The 26528-nt window shown below is 44.1% G+C and overlaps 1 protein-coding gene across 5 annotated transcripts in view; it reads right to left on the bottom strand.

The window, feature by feature from the left end:
• PDS5A (PDS5 cohesin associated factor A) overlaps window positions 1-26528 on the bottom strand; it is a 185386-nt gene that overhangs the window by 84067 nt on the left and 74791 nt on the right. For all 5 annotated transcript variants that reach the window (XR_013345994.1, XR_013345993.1, XM_077815732.1 and 2 more), the window contains exons 8-11: window positions 24191-24331; window positions 17344-17459; window positions 6516-6610; window positions 3389-3534 (exon numbers count right to left, since the gene is read on the bottom strand). Coding sequence is in view for 3 of the 5 variants with exons in the window: in XM_077815732.1 (XP_077671858.1) it covers window positions 3389-3534; window positions 6516-6610; window positions 17344-17459; window positions 24191-24331 (498 nt within the window). In the remaining 2 variants the exon portion in view is untranslated. The remainder of the gene's footprint in view (window positions 1-3388; window positions 3535-6515; window positions 6611-17343; window positions 17460-24190; window positions 24332-26528) is intronic.

Raw genomic sequence — 26528 nt, 5'->3', positions numbered from 1 at the left:
AAATTCAGATATCACAGTGATGGGTGTGGAAAAGAATCTATAGCGAAAAGGGAAGGTAAGAAGCTATTATATGAAAAACTGAAAGATCAGTCAGTAGGGTACTGATCAGTCAAAGAAGCCAAGAGAGAAGAGAAACAAAAGTTGGAGAATGAGATCATCAGCGTCAAAGGCAGCAGAATGATAAAGAAGGATAAGGATAGAAAAGCGCTCTTTTGATTTAGCTCAAAAGAGATTTAAATATCTTGGTCAAAACTTTCCTGGGATACCTGGTACAATTAATCTCTTCTGTACCTGGGTGAGACAACAGTTTCCTGAGGTTCCAAAGAACCCTTTATTTGTCAGAAAGGTCCTTCTTCAGTTTTCTATTAAATCCAGGATAGAAAAATCACCGGCTTCCCCCCTGTCTCTAAAACAGGAGCCAGGAAGGTTGTCAGCTCCCCAAATGCTTTTGAATCCTCCTTCAGTGGAGGAGGAAAAGTTAAAACGGGAGATACTCAGGGAAGTGGTTAAAGAGAGAAGGGACCTTGGAGTCTGTTCCTTTGATTTCTCATCCCAAAGCTACTCACTAAAGTAGACTGACACAAGAGTCTCTTTCTGAGGAAGGGAAAAGTCCCTAGCTGGTCTAGGATGTTTGGGCAAATGGGAACTTGAGCCAACTTTCAAAGGCTGTCCCAAACCTTTCCTTCAATAAGTGTCTTCCTAGAGAATTGAGATGAGATGGCACCATTCAACTTGGAGTCTCTAAGACAAAATGACCTGTTTCATCAGAAGAGGAAAGTGTTTGAACCATTTCTGCAGTGCCCTTTCTACAAGCAGGCTGGGTCTTTAGAAAAAGAGCTCTCCTGGAGGACTCTCATGGATCAGATGCTTTCAGGTCCCCTCTCCTGGAAGCACTAAGACAACTTACACCAGTGAATAGAACTAAGTCAGTAGTCTACAAAAATCTTTGAATAGCTGAATAAAAAGAGTAGCCCAAAAAGAATCAGATGGAAACAAATGGATGGACGTGTGTCAAGAACAAGGGCTTGTCCAAGGGGAATATGAACTGTGGAAAGCAAGTATTGTCATCACAAGAACTAGCAGGTACTGATGCAGGAGAGTAGTTAAATGAGGTTTAAAGCCTGTGTCCAGAACTCAAAAGATTACTAGATTCATAATGAGGAGGTCACAAGCAGATATAGAATAATAAGGCAAAAGCTTAAAAAAACCTGATGAATGCTGAGAGCTCACAAAAGTTATATAAGTATCCCTACTCACTTTGAAAGACAACTAAAATACACAGGAGTGAAAGCCTTTTAAAAACACCATGTTATATTACTGTTTACCTCAAATAGTTGTGTGTGCTTTGTAGCCATTTCCAGTCAGCTGTCAATTTTTATTTTTCCCAGAATTTAAGTCCATTAAGCTCTTTTCAGAGATGAATCCCATAAAGAAACCCCATCTAGAGCTGAAGTTAGTCTTCACTGACAAGTTTCTGGGAGGGTGCCTGATTCCTTTAGGCCAATCACACTGTCAGACCTCTGGTGAGGAGCTGAGGGTGAAATTCACAATATTCCTGGCAAAATAATGATCTCATTTCCCTGATATATAGCCCCTGCTCAGACACACTGACTGCATTTCAACAGTCTGCCTTCTAGCGAGAATTAATGTAGCCACTGCATTCTAATTCAGTGGTCTCCAAAGTGTGGTGCATGCACCCCAGGGGGTGCGCAAGATGATCGACTGGGGGGCGCAGCAGGAGGAGCGCTGCCGGAGCAAAAGGGCAGTGCGGCAGGAGGAGCAACGCTGGAGAGGGGAAAAAAAAAAAAAAGGGGGGGGGGGGCGTGGCCCTGAGTCCTCCAGCGTCACTTCTCTCCGGCTGCTGGCTACATGGCTGCCCCTGCTCCTCTTGAGTCCTCCAGCCCAAGCTCTCAGGGCCACATTCTGAAAGGGGCTTTAGAGCCGCAGGCCAGGGCCCTGGGGACCCCTTAGCCCCTGCGTTCCAGGTGGCCCTGCCTGCCCCGGGGGGAAGGGGGGCAGCTCCCAGAATCATGGCTCCCAGAATCGTGGCCATGGGGGTGATGCTGTACTGCGCAGAGCCACCTCCAAGCACCCTGCACCAAACAGGAGCTGTCCCAGGTAAGTGCTCTGTACCTCCTGCCTGCCCCAGCCCTGAGCCTCCTCCTGCACCCCAACCCTGAGCGCCCTCCCACACTCTAACTTCCTCCCAGACCCCACACCCCCACCCCGAGCGCCCCGCTGCACCCTAACTCCCTCCCAGACCCTGCACCCCACCCTGAGCGCCTGCTATATCACAAAGTGTTAAACCAAGATTTTCAAAAATAATAAAGCATATTCAATCACATTGCTCTCACTAAAATTATTAATAATTGTTTTTTAGTGAGAGCAAAAAGGTTTTTTGTATTGTTAATAAATAAAAACATTATTTTAAAAATAATTTATTTCATCTTTATCTCATTGTTTTTTAATTTCTATTTTTTGTGTATGTTTTATAATTTACACAATATATTAGTACAGTAGTACAGGTATATAATTTATACATAAATAAATATACATATATTAGGGGTGCGTGCTCAAAAAATTTTTACTGATAAGGGTGCACGATCAAAAAAGTTTGGAAACCACTGTTCTAATTAACTGCGCAAAACTGTAACCTATATCCTCAACGCATAGAAGATTCAGGTTGGACAGGAACCAACAGTGTGCCCTTGTTGCCAAGAAGGCTAATGGCATTTTGGGCTGTATAAGTAGGGGCACTGCAAGGAGATCGAGGGATGAGATCATTCCCCTCTATTTGGCATTGGTGAGGCCTCATCTGGAGTACTGTGTCCAGTTTTGGGGCCCCACACTACAAGAAGGATGTGGAAAAATTGGAAAACATCCAGCGGAGGGCAACAAAAATGATTAGGGGACTGGAACACATGACTTATGAGGAGAGGCTGAGGGAACTGGGATTGTTTCGTCTACAGAAGAGAAAAATGAGGAGGCATTTGATAGCTGCTTTCAACTACCTGAAAGGGGGTTCCAAAGAGGATGATGGATCTAGACTGTTCTCAGTGGTAGCAGATGACAGAACAAGGACTAATAGTCTCAAGTTGCAGTGGGGGAGGTTTAGGTTGGATATTAGGAAAAACTTTTTCACTAGGAGGGTGGTGAAGCACTGGGATAGGTTACCTAGGGAGGTGGTGGAATCTCCTTCCTTTGAGGTTTTTAAGGTCAGGCTTGACAAAGCCCTGGCTGGGATGATTTAGTTGGGGACTGGTCCTGCTTTGAGCAGGGGGTTGGACTAGATGACCTCCTGAGGTCCCTTCCAACCCTGATATTCTATGGTTCTATGATTCTATGATTTAAAGGTGGAAATTACTGCAAATAAAATATTATACCTTACCCGTTTATCTAGTGTTCTTTCCCTTACAAAGCCAAGTAGCTGGTCATTGACTAAAGAAAGGTCTCTCTTCCCAGCAGTTATAATTGTAACAATGACATCATGTCGAATTGCTTCTTCTGGGTCATGTGATCTAACCTTCAAGTACTCTGTTACAATTTAAAAAAAATAAAATCAAATCAATTACCATGAAAAGTATACTCAAGTGCTTTTGTTGCAGATGCACAACAAATGACAGTTTATAAGGAAAATTAAAACAACTACACAAACCTCAGTCAAAATGTACAACTATATCAACTACTGCACATAAAATTGTATATAATAATTCTCAGTCCCAAGGTGTTTACAATATAAGTAATACACTAAAAATGTTGTAAATCATTAAAGATTTGTTTGAGTCAAAAATGACAAAATTCCGAGTTAAGGCTGAAACTCAGCTCACTGTTCCTCAATATTTTAGATTATGATGTTTGTAACACACTGTTCTACAATGCCTTGAGGGAGCATTATTTCACAGAAGCATGATCCATCACAACAGACTAAATTAAGGATTTTATTTTAGTCATAGTGCAATCTTCTGTCAATTTAAATAGCATCATTAATATCTAAATATAGAAATTATCATCAAAATCCTATATTTGCCTTAATGCATTAATTTAAAAAAATCTTGTAGAAAAGTCCTTTACAGTATATTTTTTTGGGGAAAAAATGGATTTGCAACAACATTCTGCAACAGCTCCCTGAGAGTTACCAGTTCTTCAAAATACATATCAGAATCTTTAAAACAGTCTATTTAAACAGACTATATTGATTTTATGACTTTATAGTTAGATACCTTTTAACAAGAATTTTTTTTGCTGTTTCACTGTAATGATTATTTGAAAATTGTTACAGGGCCATTGTGTCATCTAGTATTTATGGACTACTTGAGTACATCAAATATAGACTCAACAGGCCACAACACAGCTCAAATTATGTAGTGTATGCGTGGAACTGGCCAATATCCAGTAGACCCTCATGAGATCAAACTCATTTACATCAAACTCATTTACAGTTATAACTTAAACCATATCTGAACCAAAGAGTTTCCAAAGGTGAAAAGTTAGTATTCTCTAAACTACTAGCCAACCTACTAATCCCCTTTTTATAAAATTCTAGAGAAACAGTGAATAGAAATTAAAGGATTTATTTCCTGCTTCAGCTGCAAATCACAATGCAAACTTAACTGCGGAGTCACAACCGACATCTCTCTAATCAGACCACATATAAACTTGAACAATTTTACCTTAAGATCCCCCACTTATATTCCTTTACCTAAAATACTTAGAATATATCTTTCCAATGAATATTACTGAGGTCTGGTCTACATTTAAATCTTAGATCGACATTGCTCAGGGCTATGGAAAATCCACATCTAAGCACCACAGTTATGCCAATCTAGTCCCTGGTGTAAATGAAGCTAGAACAACAGAAACATTCCTCCATCCAACCTAGCTACCATTGCTCAGGGAGGTGGAGTTCGTACAATGATGGAAATACCCCTTTTACTGCTATAGTCTTTGTCTACACCACAGGATTACAGTGGTACAGCTATGGCACTGTAGCTATGCTACTAAAGTTCCCATAACATAGATATGGCCTAAGAAAAGACCTCTCGAAGAATACAGATGTCTCAACAGCAAAACATAAGCCATGTCTACACTACCAGCTAAATCGGCACTCCTGTGATCGAAGCAGCAGAGTTGATTTAGAGGGCCTGGTGAAGACATGCAAAGTCAAAGGGCGAGCACTCTCCTATCAACATCTGTACTCCACCTCCCCAACTGGTAGAAGCTATGTCAATGGAAGAACATCTCTCATTGATGTAGCGTGGTGTAGACACCACTGGAAGTCATCCCAAATTATGTCGATTTCAGTTACGTAACTTGCATAAATGAACTAGTGTTACTCAGATCGATTTACAGAGTTAGTGTAGACTAACTCATAGTCTGGTGCATCAATACTAGCAGGTGAAGACAAGCAAAACTAATATTTTCCAGAGATTCCACAATACTGTGGGCACAAATTGAGTCTTAGCAATAATGCCTTATTCCACATTTCCAAAATACGTGAACCATTTTAAAAAAAGGAAAATACAGACCTATTTGCCTACTGTATAAAAATCTGCTCATTCACCTTTAGCAATTACTCAAACATCTGGTTTAAGTGGAAAAAAATCTGGTAAGAGTCCTGACTTTCAGTGTGCCGAGCATTCAGTTCCTACTGAAGTCAGTGGGATCTATTGGTGCTCATCACCACTGAAAATGAGACCAAGCATGCTGAGCACATACCATATGATTATGGTATTAAAAAAAAAGAGTGTGGGGCAAAGGGGACCGAAAAATGAAAATATGCCAAAGGATGTAACTGGTCTTTGTGTTATGTTCTTCCACCCCTGCTTTCCAATTTTCACAATTTAAAACTGGCTATAACGCTGGTCTGCAGGAGGAATTTAATCTTTAGATCATGGGTGGGATTTTGTAGATCAACAGAAGCAGAGTTAGGAAAATGCTGAGTACTTCTGAAAATCCCATTCCACATGCTCAATGGTTAACCTGAAAAAAGAAAAGGAGTACTTGTGGCACCTTAGAGACTAACCAATTTATTTGAGCATAAGCTTTTGTGAGCATCGTGAGATTCATCCGATGAAGTGAGCTGTAACTCACGAAAGCTTATGCTCAAATAAATTGGTTAGTCTCTAAGGTGCCACAAGTACTCCTTTTCTTTTTGCGAATGCAGACTAACACGGCGGCTACTCTGAAACCAATGGTTAACCTGCTCCGTCAGGGCCAAGATTTCATCAAAATTTGAGATGATGAGGTTAAAACTAATTCTACATAGGATAATTTCAATTGGACCACCTTTGTTCTATAAGGCTGGCATCAAAACATACCCAATGTAAAATGCCTACTTTTAAAAAACTCTCTCTTGCCTTCTACAGGAAAATCTACCTTAAATGAATGCCTTAGTACTCCCCATGCAGCACGGGCAAGTCCGGTCTTAACATATTTCAGAAACATATTGCTATGTACTTGAAACAATTGCCTCCCTCAGACAAAAATTATTTTAAACTTTGAATTATGCATCTTACCGGTGAGGTCTTTTGCTAAATCCGGATGGTTCATTAAACAATGACTGGCAAATTTCACACTTTCTAATCTCACAGGGACATGGATATCATTAAATCTAGAGAATGGAAAACAATGCATGTTAATTTTTGGATTATCTTTATAAATCAATGTTACTCTTTACATCGTCACATAAGTATGTTGAGAATGTGTTATTGTTACATCAACTGCATAAAAATAATTTTAGAGTACAAAATAATACGTACAATAGAATTTGTCTTAATCTCCATTAGGTTTTCAAAAAAGTAAAGCTCAAAATGCTTCTTGTGGAAAAAAAAGGGGGCAAAAAGTATCAGGATAGCAATAATACACTTAAATAGGGCCAAGATTACACCCTTGGAGTGTTGAAAATAAGAATCCTCTAATATAATGTTGCATTTGGATATTAGGAAATACTATTTCACTAGGAGGGTGGTGAAGCACTGGAATGGGTTACTTAGGGAGGTGGTAGAATCTCCATCCTTAGAGGTTTTTAAGGCCCGACTTGACAAAGCCTTGGCTGGGATGATTTAGTTGGGGATTGGTCCTGCTTTGAGCAGGGTATTGGACTAGATGACCTCCTGAGGTCTCTTCCAACCCTGATATTCTATGATTCTATGATTTTAAATTGCTATTTACTTTAAAAAAAAAAAAGCATGTGGACTTGCGAACACACAAAAAAAACCCACCAACAAAAGCATATACAAATGTCTAGGGAGAGTGAAGTATTGTATTGGAGGTATTTAATAAATACATAGAAAAGATGCTTTTAGGTATAACTTAATGCACCATCATAAACAAGGGTCTTATATTTTGGATCTAAGATCAATTCCTGGTCTTAAGGCAATCTCTTTGCAACTTAACTTTCAATTATTTCTGTTTTAAAACACTTAACATGGATCAAAGATTCCCTATTTTAAAACTCTATTTAATGGAAATCATAAAAACATAAGAATGACCATACTGGGTCAGACCAATGGTCCATCTACCCCAATATCCTGTCTTCTAAAAGTATCCAATGCCAGATGTTTCAAAGGGAATGAACAGAATAGGTGATTCATCCCCATTGTCCAGTCCTGGCATCTGGCAGTCAGAGGCTTAGGAACATTCAGAGCATGCGGCTGACCATCTTGGCTAATAGTCATTGATGGACTTATCCTCCAGGAACTTTTCTAATTCTTTTTTAAATCGAGGTACAGTTTTGACCTTCACAACATCCCCGGCACTGAGTTCCACAGGTTTAGTGTGCGTTGTGTGAAGAAGTACCTCCTTTTGTTTGTTTTAAACTGCTGCCTATAAATTTCATTGGGTGACCCATTTCTTGTGTTGTCACTTTCTCCACACCATTCATGATTTTATATAGACCTCTATCATACCCCCTTTTGTTATCTCTTTTCTCAGTCTTTTTAATCTCTCCTCATATGGAAGCTGTTTCATTCCCCTTATTATTTTTGTTCACTTCACTGTACCTTTTCCAGTTCTAATATATCTTTTCTGAGAAGGGGCATCCAGAACTGCATGGTGTTTTCAAGGTGTGGATGGATTTACATAGTGTCATTATGATATTTACTGTCTTATCTAACCCTTTCCTAATGGTTTCTAATATTGTTAGCTTTTTTGTCTGCTGCTGCACATTGAAAAAATGGTTACCCACCTTTTTGTAACTGTTATTCTTCAAGATATGTTGCTCATGTCCATTCTATTCTAGGTGTGCGCGTGCCCACATGCACAGTCGGAGACTTTTGCCTTAGCGGTATCTGTAGGGACAGCTGTGGCGCCCTCTAGAGTGCCATGCTCATGCGGTGGTATATCAGGTGCTGCTAGCCCTAATCCCTCTCAGTTCCTCCTTGCTGGCAACTCTGACAGAGGAGTAGTAGGGCGGGTAATGGAATGGACATGAACAACACATCTCAAAGAACACTTACGAAAAGGTGGGTAACCGTTTTTTCTTCTTCGAGTACTTCTTCACGTCATTTCCACTCTAGGTGACTAACAAGTAGTATCCCTGCAGGTGGGCTCAGAGTTCATGGTTGTGCGGCTTGCAGCACTGCTCTACCGAAGCCAGCATCGTCTCAAGCTTGTTAGGTAACGGGTAGTGAATGTGTGAATGGACGGCCAGGTAGTGGCCTCGCAGATATCCTGAAAGGGCACTTGGGCCAGGAAGGCCAACTAAGAGGCTTGCGCTCTAGCTGAGTGAACGGTGACAACTGCCAGCGGAATCATAGCAGAAATGGATGCAGGAGGTGATCCAAGACGAAATTCTCTGGATAGACACCGGACAACCCTTTATCCTATCTGCCAGAGCGACGAACAACTGAGTCAATTTACAAAATGGACTGGTCCTCTTGATGTAGAAGGCCAGCAGTCTCCTGATGTCCAGGGAATGCAATCTATGCTTCTCCTCAGACTTACAAGGTTTTAGACAGGAGACTGGCAAGAATATGTCCTGGCTCATGTGAAACCACCTTGGGCAGGAAAGCTGGGTGTGGCTGCAAGTGGACCATGTCCTTGAAGAACATGGTATACAGTGGTTCTGAGGTGAGCGTCCTAATCTTGGAAACCCTCCATGCAGAAGTTATTGCCACCAGGAACATCATCTTCCAGGATAGTAGGAGAAGAGAACAGGACGCCAAGAGCTCGAAGGGGACTTGCATGAGCTGCGTGACCACCAGGTTAAGGTCCCACAGAGGGAAAGGATCCCAGGCTCGAGGGTTGTCACTCCAGAATCTTCAGGAACCAGACCGTCATGCCAAGCACGAAGATCGACCTTCCCTGGAATGGAGGTTGAAAGGCCATTACAGCACCAAATGGATCTTAACAGATGAAAGGGACAACCCTAAAATTTAAGATGCACAAGGCAGTACAGGATCAGCTGCAGCGAGGCCTGTGCAAGCCTAATCCCCCGGGTCAAAGCCCAGCATATAAAACGTTTCCATTTGGCCATAAAAGTGGCCCTAGTGGAGGGCTTTCTGCTTCCCAGAAAGACCTGCTGGACTCAGGTCATGCACTCCTGCTCCTCAGAACTCAGCCAGGGAGCAACCAAGCTGTCAGGTGCAGCACCACCAGGTTTGGGTGCAAGAGCCTGCTGTGATTCTGCAACAGGAGATCCGGCCAATGGAGCAGTGGCATCAGGGCCGACACTGACAGGTCCAGAAGCCTACTGAACCTGTGCTGGCGAGGCCAAGCTGGGGAGATGAGTACAACCTTGGCCCTGTCCTGCTTGACTTTCATGAGGACCCTGTGGAGCAATGGCACCAGCGGGAAAGCGTACATCAGATCCCCCGACTATGGAAGCAGAAAGGCGCCTGACCGGGAGTACCTGTCATGCCCCCAGAATGAGCAGAACTGGTGGCACTTTGTGTTCTGGCAAGTCACAAACAGGTCCACCCGGGGAGACCCCCACTTTCGAAAAATCTTGTTGACCACCTCAGGGTGGAGAGACCACTTGTGGTGAGACGAGAAGGTCTGGCTAAGGTGATCCACCAGAACATTCCTGGCTCCAGGGAGGTGCGCTGCCACAAGATGCATGGCATGTTGCACACGTAAGTCCCAGAGTTGGAGGGCTACTTGGCAAAGGGCTGAGGATCTGGCTCCGCCTTACTTGTTGACATAAAACATCGCGGTGGTGGTGTCTGTCAGGAAATGAACCACCTTGCCTTGCAACTGGGATCGAAAAGCCTGGCAGGCCTGGCAAATCACCCTGAGTTCCTTGACAATTAAATGGAGGGAGCAGTCGACCCCTGACTGGCGGCCTTGACTACTGAGCTCTCCCAGGTGGGCTCCCCATCCAAGGTCTGAGGCATCAGACACCGGAGTCAGCGACAGGGACAGGGCCATGAAGGGAATTCCCTGAAGGATCGGTGCAGTATCCAGCCACCATGCCAGGGATACTCGGACAGAGTCCGGCACCTTGACTACCAGGTCCAGGTCATGTCTGTTGGGGATGCAGACCAATGCCAACCATCCCTGCAACGTGCGGAGGTGAAGCTGGGCATGGCAGACCACATATATGCAGGCCTCCACATGACCTAACAACTTTAGGCAGATACAGGCAGTGGTGAGCAGATGATCTCTCACACGGGAGATAACTTCCGACATGGCTCAGAAACGGGACTCCGGAAGAACGCCCTTGCCCATATGGAGTCGAGAACTGCCCTGATGAATTTGATCCTTTGCATCAATACAAGGGTTGACTTCTCCTTTACTAACAGGCTTAGATTGAGGCTGCTCTGCACATGATCCCACGATCTGCCCTTGATGAGCCAATCATCGAGATAAGGATAGACCTGGACCGCCGGGCATCTCAGGTAAGTGGCTATAGCGGCCATGCATTTTGTAAAGACCCTGGGAGCTGAGGACAGGCCAAAGGGGAGCGCCATAAACTGGAAATGGTGCTGGCCCACCATGAAGCACAGGAATGCTTGTGTCCTCGGAAGACAGAGGTATGGAAACAAGCATCTTTCAGCATACCAGTCGCCAGGATCTAGGGAGGGAATGATGGAGGCCAGGGATACCTTGAGAAACTTTGACTTCCTGAGGTATTTGTTGAGTCATTGCAGGTCCAGAATGAGACGTAGGCCCCCTTTCATCTTCTGGATTAGGAAATAGCGGGAGTAGACCCCTTTCCCCATCATTTCCTGAGGAACCTTCCCTCCTCAGCCACTTACAGCTGCGGTAGGTTGTCCACCTTCTGAACAAGAAGTTGCTTGTGAGAATGGTCCCCGAAGAGGACAGGGAAGAGGTGAGGTGGGAGGGAAGGGTGGCCGTAAAGTGGAGGATGTAGCCTGATGACACTACATCTAACACCCAATGGTACGAGGTGACCCTTGATCAGGCCTAACGGAAGAGGTGGAGGCGGTTCAGGAAAAAGCAGGACAGATCCAGGGAGGTGACAGATGCATCATTCCCAAGCGCACCCTCAAAATGAACGCTTCTGGTCCCCACGGTGTTTTGCCGGGACAGACTACGCCAATGAGTGGGTGGATGAAGGGAGTCGGCAGTTAAACCCTCCATCCCTTCTCCTCGCAGGCTCCTACCGAGGCTGCCAGTGCCTTGGTGGCGGGGGAGACCGGAACAACTGCCGTGCAGGCTGAGGAGTATGCATCCCCAATGAACAGAGTGTTGCTCGGGTGTCCTTTAGGCCATGCAGTCTTGCATCCATTTGGTTGGAAAACAGCCCAACTGTCCAACGGGAGGTCCTGAATGGAGGCCTGCATCTTCTGAGACAGGCCGGCAGTCTGGAGCCTCGAACTGCGCCACATGGTCACTGCCGAGGCGACCACTCGGGTAGCTGAATTGGCTACCCAGGCCACCTGGAGGGAGCACCGAGCTACCACGGTATCTTCCTCCACCAGATCCCCAAATTCCTGGGCCGCCTCCTGGGACATAGTGTCCATAAACTTAAGGAGAGAATCCCACAAGTTACAATAATAACGCCCCAAGAGTGCCTGATGGTTTGCCACCCGAAACTGGAGACTGGCCGTGGAATAAATCTTGCATCCAAACAGGTCCAGTCTCTTGGCCTCTTTATTCTTAAGGATGGAACTGGCTAATCCCTGTTGGTCCTTTTAAATAGCTGCCAATATGATCAATGACCATGGGGGCAGGTGGGTGTGTAAGTATTCAAATCTCTTAGCAAGGACAAAATACTTCTTTTCCGCCCTCTTGGAAGTGGGCCGGATGGAGATGGGGCAATATTCAGGACCTCTTTGTGCACGGAAAGCAGGCTGAATAATGTGTTCACCAGCTCCGCCATTTCCTCCGCTTTGAGCCCCAAGTTAGTGGCCACCTGACAGAACAGTGCATGATACTCCTTGAAGTCATCCAGTGGACTAGCCTTGGAGGGCCCCGCCACTGCCTCGTCCGGAGAGGAGGAGAATGACTGGAGGCATCGGGGGAGGGCCTGGGGCATCATCACCTGCTGGGCAGGGAGGTCTCAGGGTGGGCACCGGTTCCTCCACCACTGTGTCCACCGGCACGTCCTGCATCGAGCCTGGTGCCACCAATACCAACCTTGCTTTGTCCAATGTGGCGATCGAGGACTGGCGGGATGGGGCAACAGCATGACAGGCACGCCCCAGGCACTCCAATAGGGCCATCGTGTCGGCCACTGGCCCTGCTGCCAAGTTGGCATCACCACAGCTAATGTACCTTCCGGAGCCCAGTCATGCTGCTGCCTAGGCGCGCGGGGAGGGGCGCGCGTGCTAAACTCCCTCTCTGTGCTGGAGAAGTCCTCCTCCTCTGATGACCAGGGTGGGGTCATCGAGAGCTGGATCTGGCGGCTAACTGTTGCGGCAGGTGACTCGTGCTGGGAAAGGTCCGACCAGTTCCAGGAGCAGGGAGAGCGACGCTGAGCTGGGGAGCATCCCTGAGGTCCTGGTGACCTGTAAAGGCGAACTTGTGACCTGGGCTGATGCGGAAACCAAGGGCATGGCAACACAGGGCTCTGCTTTGATTCCGGAGACCAATGGCGCTCACTTGTCTTGTGCAAGACCCTCAAGGTGGGCTTGCCCTCACGGGGAGCCTTAGCAGGTCCATCACTGTACGCAGTACCAGTTGCGGCGGGAGCGCTTCCTGCTCTCCGGGCGCCGGGAGTTGAGAGAGCGTCACCCGTGCCATCAGCCTGGGTCCCCTACCACTCCCCACAGTTGGTGGCGGGTCCCTCGGGGGGGTGGTACTGCCTGGGGCAGGTCCCCTTTGCAGCTCTGGTGTGGGCAGGCAGCCCGAGCAGGGTGCTTTCCCCAACGCTCCTTGATCCGGCTTGCTCGGCGTCGGGTCCCTCTTCTTAGCCTTCTTCTTAGGTACCAGCAAAGTGAAACAGTGGTGGGACAAGCCCAGTGCCAGGGGTGCACTGCACACCGAGGCTGAAGTATTGGGCATTGTATCTGGCTGGGTCGGCTCCGAGGCCGGACATAGAGCGGTCTCCACGAGGAGGGCCATCAAGTGAGTTTTGCGTTCTTTCTGTGTCCTGGGACGAAAGTTCTTACAGATGCAACACTTCTCTTTTATGTCAGATTTTCCCAGGCTCTTCAAACAGCAAAGGTCTCCGACAACTGTGCACCTGGGTGCGCACACACCTAGAAGGAATCGACATGAGCAAGCACTCAAAGAACAACAGATATTTTCAGAGAACTATCCACAATACCACTCAAGAAAGAGACCTTGGAGTTAACAGCTAATTTAGACCCCATCATTTTGTACATATAGTTGGGATTATGTTTTCCAATATGCATTACTTTGCATTGATCAACACTGAATTTCATCTGCCATTTTGTTATCCAGTCACCCAGTTTTGTGAAATCCCTTTGTACCTTTTCACAGTCTGCTTTGGACTTAACGATCTTAAGTCATTTTGTAATGTCTGCAAAATTTGCCACCTCACTATTTACCCCTCTTTCCAGATCATCTATGACTATATGTTGAACAGCACTGGTCCCAGTACTGCTCCCTGGAGGACAAGGGTATTTACTTCTCTCCATTCTGAAAACTGACCATTTATTCCTATCCTTCGTTTCCTGTCTTTTAACCAAAAAAGAAAAGGAGTACTTGTGGCACCTTAGAGACTAACCAATTTATTTGAGCATGAGCTTTCGTGAGCTACGGCTCACTTCATCAGATGCATAAAGTGGAAAATACAGTGAGGAGATTCATATACACACAGACCATGCAAAAATGGATGTTTACCATACACATTGCAAGGAGAGCGACCACTTAAGACGAGCCACCACCAGCAGGAGAGTGGGGTGGGGGGAAAGAAAACCTTTTGAAGTGATAATCAAGGTGGGCCATTTCCAGCACATTTCCAGGAGTTAACAGGAACATCTGATTTCAGAGTAACAGCCGTGTTAGTCGGTATTCGCAAAAAGAAAAGGAGTACTTGTGGCACCTTAGAGACTAACCAATTTATCTGAGCATAAGATTTCGTGAGCTACAGCTCACTTCATCGGATGCATACTGTGGAAAGTGTAGAAGATCTTTTTATACACACAAAGCACGAAAAAATACCTCCTCCCACCCCACTCTCCTGCTGGCAATAGCCCATCCAAAGTGATCACTCTCCTCACAATGTGCATGATAATCAAGTTGGGCCATTTCCAGCACAAATCCAGGTTTTCTCACCCCCTCACCCCCCCCCCACACAAACCCACTCTCCTGCTGGTAATAGCTTATCTGAAGTGACCACTCTCCTTACAATGTGTATGATAATCAAGGTGGGCCATTTCCAGCACAAATCTAGGGTTTAACAAGAACGTCGGGGGGGGGAGGGGAAACAAGGGGAAATAGGTTACCTTGCATAATGACTTAGCCACTCCCAGTCTCTATTCAAGCCTAAGTTAATTGTATCTAATTTGCAAATGAATTCCAATTCAACAGTTTCTCGCTGGAGTCTGGATTTGAAGTTTTTTTATTGTAATATAGCAACTTTCATGTCTGTAATCGCGTGACCAGAGAGATTGAAGTGTTCTCCGACTGGTTTATGAATGTTATAATTCTTGACATCGGATTTGTGTCCATTTATTCTTTTATGCAGAGACTGTCCAGTTTGACCAATGTACATGGCAGAGGGGCATTGCTGGCACACGATGGCATATATCACATTGGTGGATGTGCAGGTGAACGAGCCTCTGATAGTGTGGCTGATGTTATTAGGCCCTGTGATGGTGTCCCCTGAATAGATATGTGGGCACAGTTGGCAATGGGCTTTGTTGCAAGGATAGGTTCCTGGGTTAGTAGTTCCGTTATGTGGTATGTGGTTGCTGGTGAGTATTTGCTTCAGGTTGGGGGGCTGTCTGTAGGCAAGGACTGACCTGTCTCCCAAGATTTGTGACAGTGTTCAGGATAGGTTGTAGATCCTTAATAATACATTGGAGGGGTTTTAGTTGGGGGCTGAAGGTGACGGCTAGTGGCGTTCTGTTATTTTCTTTGTTAGGCCTGTCCTGTAGTAGGTGACTTCTGGGAACTCTTCTGGCTCTATCAATCTGTTTCTTCACTTCCGCAGGTGGGTATTGTAGTTGTAAGAATGCTTGATAGAGATTTTGTAGGTGTTTGTCTCTGTCTGAGGGGTTGGAGCAAATGCGGTTGTATCGCAGAGCTTGGCTGTAGACAATGGATCGTGTGGTGTGGTTAGGGTGAAAACTGGAGGCATGTAGGTAGGAATAGCGGTCAGTAGGTTTCTGGTATAGGGTGGTGTTTATGTGACCATCGTTTATTAGCACTGTAGTGTCCAGGAAGTGGATCTCTTGTGTGGACTGGACCAGGCTGAGGTTGATGGTGGGATGGAAATTGTTGAAATCATGGTGGAATTCCTCAAGGGCTTCTTTTCCATGGGTCCAGATGATGAAGATGTCATCAATATAGCGCAAGTAGAGTAGGAGCGTTAGGGGACGAGAGCTGAGGAAGCCTTGTTTTAAGTCAGCCATAAAAATGTTGGCATACTGTGGGGCCATGCGGGTACCCATAGCAGTGCCGCTGATCTGAAGGTATACATTGTCCCCAAATGTAAAACAGTTATGGGTAAGGACAAAGTCGCAAAGTTCAGCCATCAGGTTAGCCGTGACATTATCGGTGATAGTGTTCTTGACGGCTTGTAGTCCATCTTTGTGTGGAATGTTGGTGTAGAGGGCTTCTACATCCATAGTGGCCAGGATGGTTTTATCAGGAAGATCACCGATGGATTGTAGTTTCCTCAGGAAGTCAGTGGTGTCTTGAAGGTAGCTGGGAGTGCTGGTAGCGTAGGGCCTGAGGAGGGAGTCTACATAGCCAGACAATCCTGCTGTCAGGGTGCCAATGCCTGAGATGATGGGGTGCCCAGGATTTCCAGGTTTATGGATCTTGGGTAGTAGATAGAATATCCCAGGTCGGGGTTCCAGGGGTGTGTCTGTGCGGATTTGATCTTGTGCTTTTTCAGGGAGTTTCTTGAGCAAATGCTGTAGTTTCTTTTGGTAACTCTCAGTGGGATCAGAGGGTAGTGGCTTGTAGAAAGTAGTGTTGGAGAGCTGCCGAGCAGCCTGTTGTTCATATTCCGACGTATTCATGATGACAACAGCACCTCCTTTGTCAGCCTTTTTGATTATGATGTCAGAGTTGTTTCTGAGGCTGTGGATGGCATGCTCCAAATAAATTGGTTAGTCTCTAAGGTGCCATAAGTACTCCTTTTCTTTTTGCGAATACAGACTAACACAGCTGTTACTCTGAAATCAGACGTTCTTGTTAACTCCTGGAAATGTGCTGGAAATGGCCTACCTTGATTATCACTTCAAAAGGTTTTCTCTCCCCCCACCCCACTCTCCTGCTGGTGGTGGCTCATCTTAAGTGGTCGCTCTCCTTGCAATGTGTATGGTAAACATCCATTTTTGCATGGCCTGTGTGTATATAAATCTCCTCACTGTATTTTCCACTTTATGCATCCGATGAAGTGAGCTGTAGCTCACGAAAGCTCATGCTCAAATAAATTGGTTAGTCTCTAAGGTGCCACAAGTACTCCTTTTCTTTTTGCTAATACAAACTAACACAGCTGTTACTCTGAAATCTGTCTTTTAACCAGTTACTGATCCAAGAGACAACCTTCCCTGTTATCCCATGACAGCTTGGTATGCTTAAGAGCTTTTAGTTAGGTACTTTGTCAAAGGCTTTCTGAAAGTTCAAATACAATGCTTAACAAATCTTCCTGCCCAAATAAAAAACAAATTAACTATAGCTTTTGAAAACATAGAGAAATGCTGGAAAAAAGTGTTTCTTAATAACAGCACTATTAGGAATACTTAGCAATTGTAAAAAATAAAAATTCTGAAGTTGGTCTGTATGTTTTCTCACCGTCCAAGAAAGCATTGCCAAAGAGGACGATTTTGTGTTGCCAGATCAGAATCTTTAGAGCCAAATAGTTTAGCTAGAAGTCGAACAACAGCCAAACGCTCTTCTCCATCATTACTCTAAAACCAAAAAGAAATAGATAAACCGTTAAATCATTAACTGTCCAAATGCAGCTATAAAGGAAATTATGACTTCTCATATTTGTACTGGTTACAATACAGAATTCCTCTCTACTCCCTCACCCCTCCATCCCCCAACAATGAGTTACCATGTTAAAATATTTATTTTAATTTAATTAAATAAAATTTCTGATAACCTCCAACTCTTTAAATTTCATTTAACACAGTTAAAATTGGACACTAATCTGTTTTTCATTGTTAATATAACTTGGTTATTTTGTACTTTATGAAGATTTTAACAATATAGATTATAGTAATGAATTACTGGTATAGGTTTATCATATTGCGGAATCTAGACATCTCTGAATATGTCCTACCAATGACTATTTATATAAGTATATAATATACTCAGAAAGATCACACTTCTATAAGGTACTTCAGCATATGCCTAACTTTAAGAATGAGTAGTCCTAATTACTTCAAATGGACTGCCTTACATGGATAAAATTAGGTATGTGCTTAAGTACCTTCCTGAATCAGGGACAAAAAAACGGTAAACAGACTAACTGATAGAGAACATTAAAAAAAATTCAACAAATCTGTAATTTTTTTCTAACAGTAGTATATTACTTTTTTAAGCAATTTTTTTTAAAACTGCACTTTTAGACCTCTATTGCTCAATAGCAAAATTTAACAGATTACACAGCTCCACGAACACTCTGGAGAGTCTCATCCAGTCAGCTTCAGCCATACAGATGGTAGCCATAAAGCAAGAAAGGTGGTTTTCAATTATATGAAATTGAAATTTGTTTTTCAAGCAAAAAATAAGATTGTATCTTTGTTCCATAATAATACTCAGATTTTCTTTAACTCTAGTCACATAACATTAGGACCATCAGACAAAAATGACAGCAAACATATTGTTACCTACTAAACCAACATACAAAAGTCACTGGATGGATAGCTGTCAACTTCCAAACAAGTAATCTTTCATTTAGAAAGAAAAATACATATGCAGTAGTTTATATACTACATAACTCCAGTAATTTTAAACATCCTTTTTATAGTCAATGATGTAGTTTATTTTTATTTTAAAATGTATTTTAACAAATATAGTGTGGAAAAGTTTGAGACATTTATTAAATTAAATGTTGACGTGAAACAGATGTTTATTATCAAAGCAGGAGATATTTAGGCTGCAATTTTCAAAGGGAAGTTAGGTACCAAAATCCTATTGAAAATCATTAGCAGCTCGGTGCTTATTCTCTGACAATCACAATTTAACATTTATTTCCAGTTGTATCCACAAATGGGTAGGTGCTTTCCAACACATAAAAGAAGGCACACCACCGGCCCTAAGGTGCTCACAATTTCAACACACACAGATTTTATGTTAACAATTAAAAAAATAGAATGAATAAACTATTCCCCAGCTGCTACTCAGGATTTTCATGATAAGTCAGGTAACTTTCTAACTGGTTATAAGACTGATAAATAACTTAGAAATACTTATCGTGCTACAAAAATTTTGTTAACACACCATAGACTTTGTATCAGTTTTCCCTACCCTTTGTCTACTTATCAGCCCACTTTCTCCACACTCTTTTCCTCCACATAGTAAAGTTAAATTGCAATCTCTTACTGACTACGCTAAATGAAAAGTCCTTGCTCACAAAGAGCGAATTCTCTACCTATCCAGTTCCACGGAAAATTTTGCATACTGTTCTTGAAAAAGTCATCTTATGCTCAGTTAGATAAAACAAAAAAAAAAAATTAGTATTAACTAGCTAGACTATTACAGTTGAAAAGCAAGGTTACTTACTTTACAGTAATGAGTTGTTTAAGATGTGCGGTCACTATCTGTATTCCACTCTGGGTACATATGCGTTCTATGCCCCTAAGGCAGGAAGTTTCTTACTAGCAGTATCCTTTGGTCTGCACCCATGCTCTTCCTCTCCTCGTGCTCCGATCCAAAGGCAGAAGGGGTGATGTGGACCAACCACCTCTCCAGTTCCTTCTGTACTGCGAATCAAGTCTATGATCCGAAGCAGAGGGGAAGAAGAGCAGGTAGTGGAATACAGATAGGAAACAAGCCTCTCTAACAACTCCAGTTACTACACGGTAAGTAACTTTTCTTTCTTCTTCTAGTACTGGTCCCTATGTGTATTCCACTCGGTGATTGACAAGCAATACTCAAGATGGAGGATGGATGACTGCAGGACCCAAAGGATGCGTCAACTGAGGAGTCTTGCACCAGGGCACTGTCTCGTGAAAGTCTGACTAGAACTCCGCATGGCTGCTTTACATATGTCAAGGAGAGGCACCTCCTGAAGCAAAGCTACCAAAGTGGCTTTTGCTCTGGCAGAGTGACTTGCTCCTCCACTGTACAGAGTGTATCAAATAACTGGTAACAGAGCAAGATGCAGTCCAAAATCCACTCGGATACCTCTTATCCTTTCATACATTCTGCCAGAACCACAAATAGCCTAGGTGATCTCCTAAAGGGTTTTGTTCTCTGAAGACAGAAAGCTAAAGCCCGACGCATGTCCAGGGAATGGAATATCTGCTTCTCATTGGTGGTCTGCGGCTCAAGAAAAAACACATGTAAGCATACAGTCTGATTCATATAGAAGTCCAAGATAACACTGGTGATGAACTTAAGGTGCAGTCTCCATGAAACGTTATCCATATGGAAAATGGCACTTAGTGCATAGGCCACAAGGGCCACAGGTTCACCTAGCCTTCTAGCCGAAGTGATGGCCATCAAGAAGATAAATGAGAAAGTAAACATGTTGCTAATGCTTCAAATGGTAGCTTAGCTAGAGCTGAAAGAAACAAGTTGAAATCCCATGTCAGAGCAGGTCTAGTTACTGGAGGGAAGGTTCTGAGCAAGCCTTTCAGGGAGCTAAGGGAAAAAACAGAGGTTTTCCAGGTGAATGGTCAGTCTAAAATAGTGGGAATGTCCATCTCCTCTGAAGATATTTGGTGACACTGAGCCCAAATAGAGAATCTTTACCACTCAGCTAAGTAATAGCTTCTGGTGGATTCCTTTCTGCGGTTGTTAAGCATGACTTTACAGCTATTGGATATTTCTGTTCTGAGTTTGACATCCATCAACTAAGCCATGAGGTGAGTAGCTTCAGATTTGGCTGCCTGATCTTGCCCTTGTCCTGTGTGAGGTGGTCTGAGAAAGAGTGGTGGACAGGATGAAAGACAGAGGAGGAGGGGGAACCAGAATGGTCTTGGGCACCCTTGGAGTTCTGATCGTGTGCTCCCCTGGAGCAGTACCTTGTGCATTTCTTGTTCTGTAATGCAAGCAGATTCAAAGACGGAGATATCCCCATTGCAGGAATATGTCTTTCACTACTGAGTTGTGTTCTCCTGTTCATGTTCCTTTGAGAATTATCCGTTGAGACTGTCCGCTAGGGTATTCTGTATTCCCAGAAGATGAACTGCTAATAAGGTAATCGGATGACAAACACACCAGTTCCACAGGTCACTATGCCAAGGGGCATAGATCTTGCTCCCCCTTGCTTGTTTACATAAAACACATTTGTCACATTGTCTGACAGCACCTGAATATGTGGGTATGAATGAATAATATTGCATTGCTTGCAGGCCTTTCAGACTGCTCTCAGTTCCAGAAGATTTATGCATCCTGGACTTGCATGTTCCCTGAGCTGTGTGTTCATCCAGATGAGCACCCTAGCCTACAAGGGAAATATCCATAATTCACGTCTTCTCAGGAGGTGGTGGAGCAAAAGGAACTACACATACCTGTTCCCTGTCCTGCCACTAAGCTAGACAGTCTCATACTCTGGGAGGAAGCATAAATAATTTGTCCATACTGTGCCTGCTTGGCACATATAACATTTTCTTGTGGAACCGTGAAGTCAGAGCCTCCTCAATGGTGTCGTATAGATGCAAGAAGTTATGCGACCTGGAGGACAAGGCATGACCGAACCCTTGTTTGGGGGCTCTTTCTGAACCAGTTGATCAGAGTGTTCACAGATTGAAACCTGTCCACGGGGAGGTAACTTTTGCCCATGATCACATCTACAGTATCTTTAATGAAGTCTAACAGTCTGTACTGGAGCTAAAATGGACTTCTCTACATTCACGCAGATTCATAATGATGTTCAAAGATTGATCAGAGACGAGGTTCATGCACCTCCCAATGAGACTTTCCTATCCGAAGTCAACAATCTAGGTATGGACAGACAATAGAACTGTCACACCAGAAGTGTGCTGCCGTTACTGAAAGCACTTTTGTAAACATTCTAGGTGCTGCTGCCAGATCAAAGGGAAGCACTTTGTACGGATAGTGGTTTGCACCTATCATGGTGTAGGATCATACGAAGAGTTAAATTAGTCTGCCTAAGAAAATATATGCTTTGCAGTTTGTGTAAAATGTGTTTAGCAGTCATTGAAAGGCCTTGAAATATGGCATGCTAAACTGAAAACACTGGATTTGGAATGTGGCTTAACTGAAAAACTGGACCTGCAAGGTAATTGATGAGATAGGAGAAAAATCTTTGGGAAGAGGCCCCAATTATATGGGTGGTTATAAATGGTTTTAGCAAAGAAAGGAATTCACAAAGCAGTGACTATAGCCATGTAGGGTCCAAAAGATAAGATATAAGAGAGCAAGTTCTTAGATGGTTCACTGCTAGTGTCTGCTTATCCAAGCTGGAGCCAGCCAACGTGGATTTGAGCTCATAGGTCTAGTCCTGTTGTAAGTGTCTGATACTACTTATGATTGCTTAGGCATTTAAGGCAAGTTTGGAGCATCTGTATAAATACCATTCAGCCTTTGAATATAATAGAGGAATTTATGGTTAAATTGATGTTGTGGTGATACCCTGTACTACTAATAATAAATAATGAAGACGACGACGAAGTCCAACGTATGAACCTCCAGTGGGAGAAGGTGATGACAGTCCTCCTTTCATATCAGAATTGCCCGATGAACAAAATGTGGGCTCCATCTCCAAAGGTGGTGCCATTGGAATCATCAATGAGGAAATACCTAGACTGGTAGAGGGAGTAGGAGACCGGCTTCTTTCATAACCTTTGTGGACTGACAGTGTCTGGATTTCCCCTGTAAAGACTGGTTCTGATAAGATGGGAGTTTCCAGATCTGGCAGGATGGTGATGTCCTCCACAGTGGTACCATGTGGAGCCCTCTCTCTCGTCGATGCTGATGGTGTATGGGACCGTCATCCGTCCTTTGCCAGTAAGGGAGGTCGTATTGGTCTAGGCTCATGCCTCTCTTTCCTCGTTACCAATGGGACTGCTTCTGCCAAATGTGCTGAAGTGGAAATGATCTCAGTCTTTGAAGCCTGTGGGTTGGTACCATGACCTCAATGGGCTTTCAAGCTTCCCAGCATTGGGTGCTCAGAGTCATCTGATCTCAAGGGTGGAGGGCAGTGGTTTTCAACTGGGGAGGGTCCACCAACCCCAGGGGATCTGCAGACTACGTCTAAGGGGTCTGCATGCTCCAGGTGGTGTTTCCTAACTCTAAACTCCCATGCTTGATAGGTTCAGGGCAGGAAGGAGCAACAGATACTGTATTTAGAGGACATACGAGCTATTTCAAGGCACTAGAGGCACCTTTGGTGGACATCACTAACCGGGGGCAAGACACAATTCTTGAAGCCCAGAATCCCGGGCATAACTGGAGTCTCATACTGGGAAGGGAGGGATCCCTCAAGGTGGGGAAGAGGGCTGCCCAAAATCTAACTCAGTGGTTCCCAAACTTTTTCATGCCATAATCCCCTTTGGGCTCACCTCTGTTAATGGGACCACCCAGGCTCTGAGAGGTGGCAGATTTGAAAATCAACAACACAAATAACCATTTTTAGATCATCCCACTACTCCACACAAGACAATAACATGATCCTCAATTTATATTAATATTTTTTTATATTAAAAGTTATAAATAGGGTTGCCACCTCCGAGGCACAGAAAAACTGGCCACTGGTCATGCCCTGCTACCCCCACCTGACCCTCCTCTTCCCTTCTCAGGAGCCTCCCACCCACCAACTGCATGCCCCCCAACCCATGAGCCCCTACACCCACTTCCTCCCAGGGGCCTTCTTGAGGGAGAGATAGCCCCCTTGAAGTCACCTAGACACAGGAGTGCCTGTCTTCTGCCTGCCCCTTCCCCACCATGAGCCTCTATATCCATGACTTTCCAAATCCCAGGAGCCTCAGAACTGGAGGAAGTTTCCTCAAGGTCTGCCCCACCCCTTATACTCTCTAATCAGAGCATGAGGAGAGCAAGAGCACAGGTGTAGACCAACAGACACCATTAGCAAGAATCTTCTGGTCTGAGGTGCAATGAGCATATGTATATCACAGTGAAAGACACATAGGACCAACACTTAAAAAAGAATCCCAAACACAAGTACTTATAACATTCACATCAATACCAAGTGAGTTCATCATTATTGTTATTACAGAAGAAAATAATGTGTGGGGTTTTTTTGGGGGGGAGGGGAGGTGTTTAAGACAGACATTCAGGTTTTCCATTTTAACCAGTCTGTTCATAATTCTATCTATCCCCTCTATTTGATCAAATTAAAATAACAGCCGTATAACGCAAAGTGTAAAAGTGCTGGTGTTCAAGTTATCTACTGAAATAATGAAACAGTTCTTCAAGTTTGTGGCTCCCAACTTCATACTCCTCATTTACTTGTATTAAATTCAAGAACTTCACTGTATCCTACCTTCAGTTTGAACTCAAGCTGTGGCATGACGGACAGCAATAAGTGAGGATCTATGGCAAAAAGCTCTTGTATCAGATCAAACACATGTTCTGACAAGTCACTTACTGAAGACTTTCCCAGTACCAGAACCTGGTTAAAAAACTAAAACACACACAAACACAAAACAAACAAACAAAAATTCTGTTATTCTTTGCAGACTTTTCTTGTTCATGCAAGTATTGAAGTTTCATGGTTTTTAAAAGTATTCTACCGATCATGTACTACACACACTAATTCTAACACAATGGGACCAAAAATACACCCATTATTAAATCAATAGGAGTTTGCCTGCAGTGGTATGGTTTTGGGCCCAGAAAGTCTGAAAATCAGTATTTTTATTATAATTCAATTTATCTGACTTTCATAATTAATTCATTCATGAGAATCTGGTACATTAAAAAGCAAATACCTATGATAAAACAAGCATAACATTCCATAACCTAATAAAACTAAAAATCAATATGCAGCAAAATAATTGTTAACTTAAAATTCATGATCATCCATCAAAATTTCATTTAAAAAGGTTAAGGAAACCTGGTGTAGTCAATTTTTTTTCTTCCTAATTTTCATTGCCAAGCATGCAAAAGTACTCTAACGTACTGAAACAAGCCAAAGGACTTTATCAACCTCTACTCATTCTTAAAGAATTGCATGGTGTTATAGTGTTGTCAACACTCATGATTTTATCATGGGTCTTGTGATATTTGGTGTTTTTCTTAAACCCCATCTCCTGGAGTCAGGTTATATAAGAATTTTGTTTTTAAATTTCCAGCCCTCATGATTGCTTGGGGAGGGGAAGGAAACTTGAACCTTAAGTGCTCAAAAACCGAGAGGCAAATAAAAAGAACCCAAATTTTTTTATTTTTTAAAAATATATTTTTTAAAATATTTGGGGTTGGCAATACTGATTACATAACCTTATGACATACATATTAAATAGAATTAACTATTTTAGATTAAACCATAACTAACCAGAAAAAAAAAAGATCTAAATCATTTCATTTCTCTGCCATGGGTTTTACTGTTCATCTGTAAAATGGGGCTAATAAGTACATACCTCACAGTGCTGCTACAGGATTAGTCAATATTTGTAAAACACCCAGAAGGGGGAAAATTAGGGTTGCCAGGCATCTGGTTTTCGACCAGAATGCCCAGTCGAAAAGGGATTCTGGCAGTCCAGTCAGCACTGTTGACCGGGCAGTTAAAAGTCCAGTCAGTGGTGCAGCGGGGCTAAGGCAGGCTCCCCTGCCTGCCATGGTTCCACGCGGTTCCTGGAAGCAGCCGGCACTTCCCTGGAGCCCTTAGGTACAGGGCGCCCAGAGAGGCTCCACATGCTGCCTCCGTCCCGGGCACCAACTCCGCAATTCCCGGCCAGTGGGAGCTGCAGAGCCAGTGCTCGGGGCAAGGGCAGTATGCGGAGCCTCCCTGGCTGCCCCCGCACCGAGGGATCACAGGGACATGCCGGCCGCTTCAGGAGCTGCCTGAGGTAAACACTGCCCGGAGCCCATGCCCCAACCATCTGCCCCAGCCCTGAGCCCCCTCCTGCACCCCAACCCCATGCCCCAGCCCTGAGCCCCCTCCTGTACCCAAACTCCCTCCCAGAGCCTGTATCCCACACCCCATCCTGCACTCTGAACCCCTTGGCCCCAGCCTGGAGCCCCCTCCGGCACCCTAAGCCCCTCAGCCCCACCCCAGAGCCTGCAGCCCCAACCGGAGCCCTCACCCTCACCCCCGCACTCCAACCCCATGCCCCAGCCCTGAGCCCTTACCATCCCCAAACCCCTCATCCCCAGCCCCACCCCAGAGCCCACACCCCCAGCTACAGCCCTCACCTCCTCCTGCCCCCAACCCCTTGTCCCAGCCCAATGAAAATGAGCGAGTGAGCCAAGGTGTGGGAGAGCGAGTGACAGAGGGAGGGGGGGGAATGGAGGGAGCAAGGAAAGGGCCTTGGGGAAGGGGCAGGGCAAGGGTGTTCAGTTTTCTGCAAATCAGAAAGTCAGCAACCCTAGGGAAAATGCTGCAAGTGCTAATAGAGTACTACTACTAAGAATAAAAAAAGACTGCCTAAACTGTGTTATATTTTTCCCAGACTTTCTTGAAGCATCAGTATCTTAACCATGTACAGCATATTAAAATAAGTAAAGAAGTTGCATAGTTTTATACATTTAAGCCTAAAACTAGGCAATAAATAAAAAAAATTCAGATTTTCAAAAGGTATGGAGCATTCACAACTCCCTTGATTTAAACAGAAGTCTTGGGTGCTTGGTACATTTGAAAGTCAGGCCACATATTTTTTACA

The sequence above is a fragment of the Eretmochelys imbricata genome, chromosome 4, assembly GCF_965152235.1.
Source record: "Eretmochelys imbricata isolate rEreImb1 chromosome 4, rEreImb1.hap1, whole genome shotgun sequence".
NCBI lineage: Eukaryota > Metazoa > Chordata > Testudines > Cheloniidae > Eretmochelys > Eretmochelys imbricata.
The sequence above is the reverse complement of the archived record's forward strand: the minus strand, read 5'-3'. Positions and strand labels throughout refer to the sequence as shown.